This window comes from Barbus barbus (assembly GCF_936440315.1).
Source record: "Barbus barbus genome assembly, chromosome: 35".
NCBI classification, from domain to species: domain Eukaryota; kingdom Metazoa; phylum Chordata; class Actinopteri; order Cypriniformes; family Cyprinidae; genus Barbus; species Barbus barbus.
In genome coordinates, this window is record NC_136763.1 from 7,057,435 (window position 1) to 7,072,233 (window position 14,799).

The 14,799-nt window shown below is 36.3% G+C and overlaps 2 protein-coding genes across 5 annotated transcripts in view; both read left to right on the forward strand.

Moving 5' to 3' along the window:
* Positions 1-352: 352 nt before the first annotated feature.
* LOC306854861 (transmembrane protein 44-like) lies at positions 353-7,523 on the forward strand. 2 transcript variants are annotated; one of them, XM_079393131.1, is made up of 9 exons: positions 353-591; positions 670-799; positions 1,494-1,584; positions 1,672-1,832; positions 1,963-2,049; positions 2,769-2,939; positions 3,009-3,230; positions 3,349-3,492; positions 7,248-7,523. In XM_079393131.1, the coding sequence occupies exons 1-9, from the start codon at positions 446-448 to the stop codon at positions 7,434-7,436; spliced, it is 1,341 nt and encodes a 446-aa protein (XP_079249257.1). In that variant the 5' UTR covers positions 353-445; the 3' UTR covers positions 7,437-7,523. The 2 variants fall into 2 exon arrangements, with proteins under 2 accessions (XP_079249257.1, XP_079249256.1); XM_079393130.1 differs by having other exon boundaries at positions 364-591; positions 2,769-3,230.
* Positions 7,524-12,537: 5,014 nt separating this feature from the next.
* LOC306855039 (polyamine-transporting ATPase 13A3-like) overlaps positions 12,538-14,799 on the forward strand; it is a 40,256-nt gene continuing 37,994 nt past the window's right edge. For all 3 annotated transcript variants that reach the window (XR_013782892.1, XM_079393435.1, XM_079393436.1), the window contains exon 1: positions 12,538-12,677. The gene's annotated coding sequence lies outside the window, so the exon portion shown is untranslated. The remainder of the gene's footprint in view (positions 12,678-14,799) is intronic.

Here is a 14,799-nt window from a genome sequence, read left to right on the forward strand (position 1 = left end):
AATAATAAATAAAAGCATAGCTCATATTAAATTTTAACAAATAGGGATATTACAAAATACCAGGGGGATTGAAGAGCGTATCATAGCATTTTAAACATTTCACAGGCTTTTTGTTTTTTAACAGTCTTATTGAAGAAATATAAAATTCAAAGTCAGAACAAAACAAATTTAACATAGGAGATGAATTAAGAAATTTTTATGTATGTGAAATTTTGCTAATAAAATAAAAAGGTATGCAGGAATATAAACAGGAATGGCCAGCGTCCGCTTTCGAAACGCAGCCTAACAGCCAATCAGCTGGACGGACGTCACAGAGCCTAATTAATATGTATGAGGTAAGCATGTGGGCGTTACCTAAAAGATGCAGGTGACATGATAGAAGTTAGAAACACAAACATTTTCTCAGTTACTTCTCTCTCAGTGGGTAACAGCATAAGTGAAACATATGGGTAAAATTACAGTCTTAGACATAGTCCAGCGATGGAGCCCAGAGTTTGTTAAAGGTCGTCTTTCGACATATGAAGAACACATTTGCGTCTCGGCTGCTCTTTACGTCTTGTCTGCTTTGATATTACTGGTTTCCTGTTCGCTGTGCGTGTCGTGTGATTAAAAGTAACATTAGCTGAGGTGTGTACATTGACAAACTCATCATTTGTCGCTCCCTTTCAGTCTTCTTTATCACAGATGCACAAGGCGAAGCACGTGTTTGGGAGATGAAGCAGTCTGCGCTCTGTATTGTTTTGTGGGGAACTTGTGCAGCGCGGTGGGCGCTTTGCTTTCCAAACAGTTTGATTTTCAGGTGAGAATTCAGTTCAAAGTTATCAATTTCGCCGAGAAGATTTATTATTACCTCTCCAACTTTTTTTGTCAAAGCCTACCGATTTACAATGACACCTACCGGCCGGAAAGCGTACTGTTCAACAGCATGACCCTGCTTTATTTATTTAAGATACCAGCAGCTGTTCACATTACACCAATATGCTATAATAGAGGGGTAACCTCTTAATATGGCCTAATTTGATATATTCAAACGTATCTATAAACTCTACATTAGAGTTTCAGAGAGAGACTGAATTTTTTTTCATTATATTTCAGCTTTAATACACTTGTCAAAACAACAAAAGCAGTCAAATCTCAAATTATTTGGTTTTTATTACAAAAAGAAGTGTTAAAATGTATCCTTTAATTTACAGTCTGCAAAGAAGTTAAAAAATATATTAATAGTATAATATATATAATAATAGTTAACCTGAACTATATAAACTCTATAAACGGTTCCATTATAATACACTAAATTTATCATACTACAAGAAAATTACTTGCTATTATTTAAAAAAAAAAAAGTAGTAAGGAGTATGCACTGTGTCCCTTTAAGGTATTCTATAGTCTTTGGTACTGGGCAGTAAGCAAGTATGCCGTTTCGAACACAGCCTTATAAACATTATGAACAGCCCATTTAAATGAAAGTCACATGTTCTGTCCATCTGTTGCAGATTTCTATGGCTTCGTATATGGCAACTTTGGATGTCATCCATTTCCTGTCACTATCTTTCTCCATTTATTTATGGTATAAGTCTAAAATGGGTAAGGGTTTTATATATATCACTCATTAGTATAATTGTGCTTTCAATCATCTGTCACAATAAATGACTTATCAATCATGTTCTCAAGGAAAGAAAAGGAGAATGGTGTCCAGGAGGAGGAGGCAGAATTTTCTAGTTGTGTCTCTGCTGTTTGTAATGGGCGGCTACGTTTACCTGGGTTTACCAGTCCATTCAAGTTCAATAATGGTATCTCCAACCATGAGGAGACCACTTGGCATGTTCCCCAATGTAAGTAAAGGCATTCTCAAAAGAGTAAAATATGTACCATATCTGATACTGTATGTAAACTTATACCATATGCAAAATCACACTTACTTAAAACAGACCTATCAGTGTTTTGCATGTCTTTTGGGAACAGGACCAAACCGAGAACCTTGGTTACTTGTTGGGGCTTCTGTCCTTTGCAATCAGCTGGACTGCAAAGTTTCCCTTCATCCCGAAAGCTGTGAGTAGCATTTGTGAGCACTTTTGCTATCTAAATCATTATTTTGAGCTCTTCATTCAAACACATTATCATGTCTGTCTTTTTGTTTGGCGTTAGTTAACTCAAAAACGTCAATTTGATGAAAATGTTCTCCAAGCATCCGAGATGTTTGTATCTTCATCAGAACAAATTTGGATTTAGCATTATATCAAATGGATTATCAATTGGATATCAAAGGCATTATATCACCAAATGGATCCTCTGCAGTGAATGGGTGCCGTCAGAATGAGAGTCCAAACAGCTGATAAAAACATCACAATAATTCAAACAAATCCAGTCCATCAATTAACAGAAAACCTGCGTTTCCTGAGACATTTTTAACTTTAGACATGCGGCTTGGGTGAGGAACTGGAGTGGTGTGTATTATAGTGATGTTTTCATCAGCTGTTTGGATTCTCTTTCTGACGGCACCCATACACTGTTGTTGAGCAAGTGATGTCATGCTAAATTTCCCCGTTATGATGATAAAATAAACTCATCTACATCTGGATTGCCTAAGGGTTAGTGCGTTTTCATTTTTGGGCAAATTATTCCTTTAATAAAATAATTGTGCAAGAATTTCATAATGAATTCAATGTTAACAGAACATTAAATGAAAGAACAGTCACAAACTACTGTATAACTAACTGTATATGCACTTTGTATAAACTGTCCAATTGTGTCTTTTCTGTCTTTTGCAGAATCGGGGAGAGCAGAATGCTGCAGTGCAGGTGTCCTCTAGAGTTCTGTCTTCTGTAGCTGGAACACTGTACGCCTCTGCCATTCTTCTCTATGACACACAGCTAAGATCTGTTGTCAAAGCAATGCCATGGATACTCTCTGCTATCAGCTGTGCGGTTCTGGATCTTTCTGTATCCTTTGACAAGACTGCATTTAATGAACCAGTGTTCTCAGTCTACTCTTTAACTTTGATTTTTCAGATTGTGGTCCTCATCTGTTACAGATCCAACCATAAACGCCCTTCTGTCTGGTCTCTAGACTCGGATACTGAGTCTTTACTAGGTGACTCTTCTGTCACGGGTCAGCTGTGCAACAACAATGTTGAATGCTGCAGGAAGAAGCACCTCTCAGTAAGAGGCATTTCTCCCAAAGGGACTGACATGGGCCTTTACATGGATGTCAACATACAGCCAGTCAGGAAGGTTTGCTCTTGTTTTGAATTTTAGTGAAGTGGTTTTATGGTGTGTTGAACAGTCCATAAGGTATGGTAATTGATTAATTATCATAGTCACGGTTTTATATGACCGATGTCTCTTCTAGGTTTGTCTCAAGGAGGTCACCATCTCACGGGACGGCTCATCAGAGAGTCTTCCGCTAAAGAGGACCGTCAGGGTGGTGCGGGTTGATGAGCAGTGTTCCTCTGGTACCTCGACCGATTCGTCCTCTATTGGCTCTGAACTAGAGGTTAGAACGCCATTCCTTTTCTTTTCAGAGTTGCACATTATATGGTCCATAAATGAGACGCTTTGCCACGACTTGAAATGAAATGACCTGTACTGTCTGAGAATCTGAGACCTACATATGTGATTTCACACAGCTGAATTTGTGTACACACAACCAAGTTAAAAGTAAAATAAAAAATGGTAGACAAAAATAAATAGAATTGATCAAATGAAAAAAATAAAATAAAAATCATAATAAATGTATACAATTAAGATATTAATATTTATTTTTGTTTGATTTAGTATTATATAGTATACAGGTGCATCTCAAAAAAATTAGAATATTGTGAAAAGTAGATTTTTGTATTGTAACATTTCAAAAAGTGAAACTTTCATTACATGTAAAGTAAAACATTTCAAAAGTTTATTTTTATTTTGATGATTAGAGCTTACAGCTCATGAAAGTAAAAAATCCAGTATCTCAAAATATTAGAATATTTACATTTGAGCTTCATTAAATGACCATCACTACTGTATAAATTCCGGGTATCTCTTGTTCTTTGAAATCACAATAATGGGGAACACTGCTGACTTGACAGTAGTTCACAAAACAATCATTGACACCCTCCACAAAGAGGGTAAGTCACAGAAGGTTATTACTTAAAGTGGTGGCTGTTCACAGAGTGCTGTATCAAAGCATATTAAATGTAAAGTTGACTGGAAGGAAGAATTTGGGTAGGAAAAGGTGCACAAGCAACAGGAATGACCGCAAGCTTGAGAATACTGTCAAGCAAAGCTGATTCAAACACTTGGGAGCGCTTCACAAGGAGTAAACTGAAGCTGGAGTCAGTGCATCAAGAGTCACCAAGCTCAGATGTCTTCTGGAAAAGGGCTACCAATCCACTTCTGAACCAGAGACAACGTCAGAAGCATCTTACCTGGGCTGTGGAGAAAAAGAACTGGACTGTTGCTCAGTGGTCCAAAGTCCTCTTTTCAGATAAAAGTAAATTTTCTTTTAGAAATCATAGTCTGGAGGAAGACTGGATAGGCACAGAATCCAAGCTACTTGAAGTCCAGTGTGATGTTTCCACAGTCTGTGATGATTTGGGTTGCCATGACGTCTGCTGGTGTTGGTCCAAAGTCAATGCAGCGATCTACCAAGAGATTTTCGAGCACTTTATACTTCCATCTGCTGACAAGCTTTATGGAAATGCTGATTTCCTTTTCCAGCAGGACTTGAGCACCTGCAAAGTGGTTTGCTGACCATGATATCACTGTGCTTGATTGGCCAGTCAGCATGCCTGACTTTATCCCCATATGGAATCTATGGGATATTTTCAAGAGAAAGATGACAAACAGTCAATCCAACAATACAGACGAGCTGAAGGCTCAATAGTGCCTCAGCAGAGCCACAGGCTGATCGCTTCCATGCCACACCTCACTGATGCTGGAGTTTGTGCTAAAGGAGCCCCGACCAAGGATTGAGTGCATAAATGAACATACTTTAAAGAACTTGAACTTTTCTGTTTGGCAGATGCTTTCTTGATTGATCTCAGGAAATATTCTAATATTTTGAGATACTGGATTTTTGACTTTCACGAGAAGCTCCAATCATCAAAATGAAAACAAAAACAAAAACAAAAACTTGAAAGGTTTTACTTTACATATATTCTAGATTCATTACATGAAAGTTTCACTTTTACAATAAAATATGAACTTTCATTCATTATTCGATTATTACAAATGTTAATACAACGTTTGATGTTTCAGTTTTATATAATATATATATATATCACAAACCTCAAATTATACATGGAAAAACTAACATTAATAATACAATTATAAAAAAAGTAACAACTGGAGGCTGCAATACTGCTTTAGGAGGGTAGATGGTAGCAGAGTTTTAAAGACTAAAGCAAATCACATGTAAAATTTGTGTAAAATAAATATTTGAGTTTCCTGACAGTTTTTCAAAAGGATTTATCTACAGTATCTATTAAACATACTGCTTGCACACTTACCTGAAAGAAAATTGGCTATATAATCGAATCACTCAGTATAACAGTATCACACAACTCAGTATCTCAATATAAATTGTACGTCACAGTTTTAGTGAAAATGTTGTTGTGTTGCAGTCTAGTCCTTTCTTGGCTCTTTAAATGGCTTTTGAGAATGCCAAGTGATTGAGGATGTCATTTAATCTAAAACAAAGGCAAATGGCCCGGACAAAAACAATTGAACTTTGTTTTATTCACTAAACAGGAAAAAGCTAAGCATGTGAACCGCCTTAGACACTGTATGTGAGCTCAGAGTTCAGACATCTGATGTCAAGAGCAATCTTCCAGTGATGAATGTGTGATTTCTGATAGCTGTTGGGAAGTGTATTGTTCAATTTCTGAGTCATTAGCATCAGTTACAGGCAGAATTGTAATGCAAGTTATATAGTTTGTTATATAAGGACTCATAACCAGCTGTGAGAGTTGAACAAAATATTTAAACAGACCTAAAAAAGAAAAAAATGGTTCATGGGCATTTTTGGATACAACTATGACAATCAAAATGAGAGATTCCTGCAATTCCATTCTATTGTGTCATTTACTGTAAGCAGTTGTGAAAGAGAAAGCTGGGTTTGGTGTTCCAGAAGTTCATGTTGTTGCTTGATTGTTTTGCTGTTAAAGATCTATAATAAAGGAACAGGGCAGGACCTTTCTGCATCGGAAGTGGTACAAAATGCTTGTTCAGTCTACAGGAGATTTGGCCCTTGCTCTGCTATTTTAAGAGTGGGTCTGTCGCCCGCCCGATGTGTGGAGAACAGTGGACAGGCCGAGGGGTTTTCTGTTTTTTAAGGAGGGGTTGTCTGTGTCTGTGCTTATGAGTAACTAAACATTCCTCTGCTGATATTTGAGCCTTAAAGGAGTAGTTTAGCCCAGAATAAAACATTACTCCCTCCAAATTATATACAACCTCATCTCGTTCCAAAGCCACGTAAGATCCTTTGGTCTGCATAACCCAAAAGTAGATCATTATGAATTATTAAATGCATTTTATTCATGTGTATATTTTTATTTATTAAAGGAATCATTCACTAAATTTGAGTTATTGGTTAAATTACATACTAAATCCATTTCATTTATTTATTGAAAACATTATTCACTAAATGTATTTATTAAATGAACTTGTTATTAAATGCATTTAATTTTTTTTGTTTGTTAAATGATTTATTCATTAAACATTTATTAAATAAATTATTTATTAAATTGTTTATAAAAAGCACATTTTTTAAATTATTTTTTAATTAAATGTATTCATTTTTTGTTCCTTGTTTGCTTGACATTTTATCATAAATTATTAAATACATTTTATTCATTTATTTTTATATATTAAGACATCATTCACAAAAATTGCTGAATTATTGGTTCAGTTACATATGAAAAGAATTTAAATAAATTATTCACTAAATGTATTAAGTGAACTTTTTATTTAAATGCTTTTTATTAAATCATTTATTCATTAAATGAATTATTTCTTAATTTATAAAGCATTTTATTATATTAAGTGTATTAAATTAAATTTGTATTAAATGCATTTGTTTTGTTAAATTAATTTTTATATAAAGCCATTTTTACTTACACATTATAAATAATTGAATATAATTTTTAATAATAATAAAGTTTGTCATTGTTAATTGTCTAATGTTATTCTTAAATTTATTCATTCTTATCATTCATATTGTAGTTCTAGTACAAGACAAATAATTTTTTTTCTTCATGTATTAAGTGGGACTTTGAAGAAACAAAAACACAGTGGATCCCGGTAGAGGATGCTCCAGAAGATCTGCAGAAAGCAGAGGCGTTCCCTCTCCAGGAGTGGCCAGCGAATTCGATTACAGAGTCAACCGGCAGACCTGGTTCTCACGTCTGCTTCTGCAACCGCGCACAGCTAGCAGAAAAGGTAGCGTCCACATAAGACGACTATACCTGGTGCTACTGACACGGTTGAATGCATTAACATGATTTGAGTGTATTTGAAGTTTAATAAAGCAGTGTAAACCTGGATGTCGTTCATATACTAATTATGGGAGATTATGATCCACACTCACGAAAACAGTTTTCTTTTTACGTTTTCTTTTACATTCATCGCTGATGGGAAAAGTCACAAACGTTTCGGCTCTAAGCCTTCCTAATTGTGCAAAGCAATTCAATCCCTCCACCCACTTTTTAGTTCATATACTAATTCACATAAAGCGATCTATGTCATTGTGAACATCACCGACATGTTTTTTATGGACATTTTTGAGTATACTTGAAGAGCAAAAGAGATGACGTAACCCTGTTTCTCATACGGTACCTCAGTACCCATTGTTAGCTTTAGAAGGCTGATCTACACTTGTATCCTTCCCTCACAGCAACTATGTCTCCCGGCATTTCCGTCATTCATGCTGATGACTTTTTTCATTGTCGTCCCCTTCCCTTTCCAGAGCCATGCTGTTGATTAATGGGATGGCTCTGAAAACCTTATCGGACCTGTTGTTTTCATAGACGATACCAAACACTGACAAATTAAGGGTGGTGTCACATTAACTGCCCTAATAAAAATAATATCACCCTTTTGCAGGCTCGCTAGGTCGGGAGGTCACTTCCATTATTTTGATCGTTTCTGCCGGTTTATTTGAGCTTGACTGGACACGGCCCAGCAGCCCGAGATAAGGCATCGACGAGACCTCGAGTGCTTTCAGCATCTTTGCTGGTATCCAGACTTGACCTGCCTTGGATTGTGACTTTGCCTCCCATGCTCTTTGCATCTCAGTCAGTCGGGTTTAACAGATGGATATTAGACTTCCTCAAAGCACGATAGCAATACAATGTGTTGATTAGAGTATGTCAAGAACATGAGGACATTTCTTGTCCTGGTGGATTTGAGTATAGGGGATGTGAATAATGTGTTAGGCCCACGCAGAATCTGAATGACAGAAATTCCTGTCATTTGCAAAGTTCTACACATTTTGCGTCTTTTGCATGTTTGTTAATAGAATAGTATAGGTTCTGAGAAGATACACACACACAGTGACTTGCGAAAGTATTTTTTTCATATTGCTGGCTTATGTTAAACTGCTTTAAATTACTTTTTTCCCCCACATCAATCTACACTCCATACACCATAATGTCAAAGCAAATAACAGGGTTCTACATCTATGCAAATTTATTACAAATAAAAAATTTAAATGATTCCATTGCATAAGTATTCATACTCCTATCTGGCTCAGGAGCATTAATATTGCTGCTTGTAGATGTTACACTTCGAGTGAAGTTGACCTGTGGCAGATTCAATTGAATGGGTATAATTTGGAAAGGCATACACATCTTACAGCTAACAGCTGAAAATGCATATCAGAGAAAAACCAAGCCCTGAGGTAAAAAAAATAAAAATTACTGCCTGTAGAGCATGCTGTGAAGCTGTTTTTCAGCAGCAGGGACCGAGGGACTCATCAGAATAGAAGAAAAGCTCAATGCACCAAAATGTAGAGATAGCCTTAATAAAAACCCAGTCCAGAGCATTCAGAACCTCAGACTGGGCAGAAGGTTCACCTTCCAACAGGACAATGACCCTAAGCACACAGCAAGAGTGTCTTATAGACAACTCTGTGAATGTCCTTGAGTGGCCCAGCCACAGCCTGGGATTGAACCCAATCTGGAGAAATCTGAAAATGTGTGTCTGCCCCCATCCAACCTGACAGAGCTTGAGAGGTGAAGAATGGCAGATAATTGCCAAATGCTGATGAGCAAAGCTTGTCGCATCATACCCAAAAAGACTTGAAGTGGTGAAGGTGAAGTACTGAGTTAAGGGTATGAATACTTATGCAATGTACTTATTACAGTTTTTATTTTGAATAAATTTACAAAGCTGTGACAATTCAGTTTTTGCTTCGTCATTATGGTGTATGGCGTGTAGATTGATGTGGGAAAAAATGTAATTTGAAGCAATTTAACATAAGGTAGCAACATAAAACATGAAAAAAATGAAGGGGTATGAACACACATACACATATACACGGTTATTTTTTCTTGACAATTTATTGCACCAATCACTTGGCAAATTCTTTATTTTGTATTAAAAAACACTAAAAATGGTTAATTTAATTATAAGTATATACAATAACAGTATATTTTCCATTCTGCAGATTCATGCTGAAAAATGTCCAGATTTGACCTGCTAATCTGAGATATTAAATATATAAAATTTTGTCATCATTTACTCACCCCATGATATTGTATATCTTTCTTTGTTCTGTGAAACACAAAAGAAAACACCTTTTTTTTCCCATTGAAAGTCAGTGGGGTCCATATAGTTGAGTCCCCACTGCCTTTAAAATATCTCCTTCCTTTTGAATTAGCTTTTCATATTTCCAGTTCTATTTTTATTTTATTTCATCTTTTTTTTTTTTGCTCAGCATCATTTTTATTTAGTTCCAGTTAATAATCTTGTTTCTTCAACCTAAACTTATGGCAACATTTCTAGTATTTCATCTAACATTTATATTTTATTTCAGTTAACAAATGCTTTAATGTGTTTAGATTTAATGATGATAACCTGTTTGGAATTACATGAAGGCGAAGATATTTATTTTGGGGTGAGCTATCCCTTTAAGCTATAACCTACAAAAACGTCACAATTACTCCAAAAAAAATTCAAATAATTATTTCCTCATTGGGCTTTGTGCATGAAAAAAAACAAAAATCTTCAGACTGGTTTCAATTTGCTCTTTGACATACATGTGAACTCAGACTGCTGATCCATCATTTCACAGAGCCTCTGACGTAACACTCTTCTCTGATGTCACTGAACTTGGCCTGGGCGTCAGCGGGTGGGCTGTCTATACGGGGCCTGAGTTTGTAGTTAATCCTCTCCCCCCCTTGAACTTGGAGAAATGAAAGCAAACTGTCCGCTTTCTTTAAAGAGATGGAATTCTGTTTGAACATCTGACTCGAAGCATGGATTAGAACATCTGAACCTGTGGTTATGAGCGAGGACTCTTGTTTTTCTTTTGGATTGGCACGTACGTCATCTTGAACTTGCTACGAGGGGCAGAACAAGCTGGAGTGAGTTCAAATTCAGGCCCTTTCTCATAATCCATTTCTGTTTTTTATTCGAGAAAAGACAATTAGAATGTCATAATGCTGCATATTCATCCATTTCCTGTGTGGTTTTGAATGGATCGTTTCTGTTTCAAAACCTGTGGTTTTATCACATCCTACAAACACACAAGATCTCCAACATCACGTCAAAACATGGCTAATCAGATAAACAGTTGATTTATTCAGTCACTTATAAAAAGAGTCGCATCCTCTATGTAAATTATAGAAGAGCAGTTACTAGTTACACCTCATTTTGACTTTCAAAACAGCAGGTCTGAAAGGCTAGATTGACCTTTGAACGGACATATAAATGAAACATGGACAAATAGCTAGACAACTCATTCTTATGTACTCTTCAGTCAAACAATACAGCTTTCTCTTTTTGTCTACTCACCACTTTCAATTATCACAGGTTGCACATCATATTGATTTTAAGGCAGATTATATTGTATTGCTGTAACTTTAAAATTAGGCTTAAAGACAGGAAGCTAATATAGGAAGTAGATATGAACATGTAGAAATAGAGGAAGGTTTGGCAATCTATCTTCTTATATTCTGTTATCTGAATATAATAAAGACCTATCACTTTTTATCAGTATATGGCGTGTTAATGCAGTATAGCATGCATGATTATAGATAATTCTTAGGATTACTCTTTCAGAGTCAATAAGGATTAGCTGAGGGCAGTCACATGGCTCTGTGGTGACATCATATCCTTAACGCCACACAGAAGAACCTGCTGAAGAATCCTTGCAACATTCCTGAGGAGGACCTTGAAATAATTATTTCAGATCAACCCTCAAATGAACAGATTGATATACAAAAAAAAAAAGAAAATTGAAAATACATCTCTTTCCCACATCTTAATACCTTTAAAAGTTATAATCAGAATGTAATGGAGGAGACCTGGGGTAAGTTGTCACATATTTTAGTCCAAAATTAAGTCAATTTCTCCACAGTCAAATACTGTAAAATATAAATGAGCATTAAGGCATAAATATTCCAAATAACCATACATTAAAACAGTTAAACATTAATGAGACAAAACATAGGCTATAATAAAACATCAAAATGTAAATCTTGTTTAGGCCAAAAATATTGTAATTAATAAATTGTGTGAATATACAGGTACATCTCAAAAAATTAGAATATCATGAAAAAGGTCAATATTTTTTGTCAGGCTTCTGAAAAGTATGTTCATTTCTATGCACTCAATACTTGGTTGGGCCTTCTTTTACATGAATTACTGCATCAATGCGGCGTGGCATGGAGGCAATCAGCCTGTGGCACTGCTCAGGTGTAATGGAAGCCCAGGTTGCTTTGATAGCGGCCTTCAGGTCATCTGCATTGTTGGGTCTGGTGTCTCTCATCTTCCTCTTGACCATAGATTCTCTATGGGGTTCAGGTCAGGTGAGTTTGCTGGCCAATCAAGCACAGTAACACCATGGTCATTGAACCAGCTTTTGGTACCTTTGGCAGTGTGGGCAGGTGCCAAGTCCTGCTGGAAAATGAAATCAGCATCTCCATAAAGCTTGTCAGCAGAAGGAAGCATGAAGTGCTCTAAAATTTCCTGGTAGATGGCTGCGTCGACTGTGGACTTTTATTAAAATGTTTTATTATTGCCTGTACTATTACTAATGTTTCTCTCACAGGATTAAGATAATTCAGCAAAGCAAATGTTACAAAGCAAAGCGAATCATTTTATAATCTGCCATCTAATTAAAAGTTCATATAAAGTTACTAAAAGCTTCATAGTGCATACAGTATTCTAAACTGATAAATAATCATAATTACCACAGTACAGTATCGTTTCCATTAAATTTATGGACATTTTCTTCAACATGAAAATGGTCTGGTTTGGTGCCAGATGGGCCTGTAGCGCGCGCTCACACGCACCTGACGCAGTTCCACGATGACCTCATATCCTCTGCATCACTTCCTGTACATGCTGAAGCAGAACTGGCACATTTATACACACACACTCACTCACTCACTCATCTGCTGTCAGAGCCCCGCGTCTCTTTGTCTCTCATCATGACGACCCAAAGGTGATCCTCGTTCCCTGTGGTTCTGGGTGAGTGCGACTTAAAACACACACACACACGCACACGCACACACACAAACACGCACACGCACGCGGGTCTCTTCATTGATGTGTCAGAGTATGAAGTCATGGCTGCCTGTATTTCTTCCTCGTGTGTCCTCGGTCAGTTTATGGGGTTTATTTCATTATTAAATCACTGAAACGAACTAGATCGTGTTTTAGTGATTGATATATTGATTTCTATCGGTCTGTTTAGTCAGTAACGGTGTTGTGGTCTAACATTAGTGGTATGTTATCTGTTATTTGGATTTTACTCCGCTCTAGGATTTGCATCAAGCGGTTATTTAAAGTGGTAACGTTTGTTCGCCCATTTGTTTTTTTTCTGTCATCATGTCCTTGTAGGACACTTTTTCTTCATATGAACACAAGCAAAGATTAGGCAGAATGTGATGGACCGACAGTCACCATTCACCTTAATTGCATCGTTTTGCCATACAATGTAAGTGAATGGTGACTGAGTCATTCTGGCGTCCTATTTTGTATTTCACAAAAGAATGTGCTACATGTCATACAAGTAAAATAATTTAAATTATTACTTTAAGTAAATGCAATTCATATGTGTTTACAATATATTTCAAAGTTTAATCTGAGCTTCTTGAAATGGCAAAAGAAAATGTGTATAAGCTATATATACAACCCCCCCCCCCCCCCGAGCTATGCTGATGTTTTAGTTAGTTGGTTCGTTAGTGGTCAAAATAACTTCCTTGAACCCAGACTAACAAACGGCTGACAGAACTTGATTAAATGTTTAAAGGTGGGGTAAGTGATTTCTGGTAGCCGATATTGATATTTCAAATCACCAAAACAAACACGCCCCTACCCCAAAAGGGTCTCGCCCCTATATTGATAGCTCCGCCCCACACATACGTGCGCAACCCAGCAACGATTAGTTTTGTGAAACAAAGCACTGGATGCTGTCTGCACTGGATGCGGCACAGCGCGACACGACAAATCCCCGACAGTGGGGGTGTAGACACAGTGTAAGCCTTCTTTTGTTCCGCAGACGTTTTCCTCTTTTGTTTTTTATCCACCATCTCTATCTTTATGTCGTCGCTCGGCTCGGCTAATATCCGTCATGTGCACTGATGAGCGCTCTCTCCTTGCATCATGAGTAGACACGCCCCTTACTGCTGATTGGATACAAGTTTGTTTTGGTACTCGTCCCGACTCAGTTTTCTAAAGCGTTTTTGAAAAAAATACATACCCCAATTAATTAATGGTTGTATTAAACATAACATAAATTCTTGATGGGGTAGCTGACATGTCAAGATGTGACATCAGTGTGACATACTAAACTTGAAATGCTTTTGATGACATTAATTAGATTTTTTTTTTTTCGAGTTCTTACCTTTTTAAAAATTTTGGCATCAGTAAGTTTTATGTATTTATTTTTGAAAAATGCTGTTCTTTCAAACTTTATATTCATCAAAGTAGCCTGAAATAAATGCGTGTGTGTGTGTGTATTAAAAAAATATTAGGCAATTTTTATCTTTGCTGATAATAATAATACATGTTTCTTAAGGACAAAATCAGCTTTTAGAATGATATCGGAAGGATCATGTGACACTGAAGAATAAGAGATTTAAAAAATATGTATTTTGAAATGATACTGACCCTGAACATTTGAACAGTAGTGTATGTATATATAATTTAACCTAAAACTTGATGCTCAGGTCCTTGTTTTACATTCTCAAGCTGCACTGTTAATGTTTCTGTTTAGTTTGTTTTGCTGCTGCATTTTAACTTTTGTGTTTGTAATTTTTGTACTTTGACTTATCTTCTTGGTCTTTTTAATGATTGGCTAAGTTTTTGTCCTCCTTTATATCTTCTAGTTTTAAGGGTGATACACATCGCTGTTTATACTTGGTGTTGGCATGCATGTTGATATAAGCACAAACATGTTTCAAGCAAAAATTTGTTGCTGAGTTAGCTGCATTAGTTGAACTTTGTCTCTGCATGTTGGTTTCAGACTGAAGAAGTTGTGTGAAATCTTGTTTATGCATGCACCTTTCCAAATTTTTATTATAACAGTTTAAAACTCTTTTTAAGCACAGATGTTTGGGTGTTTATAGCATCTTTTGCTTAGTCTGGT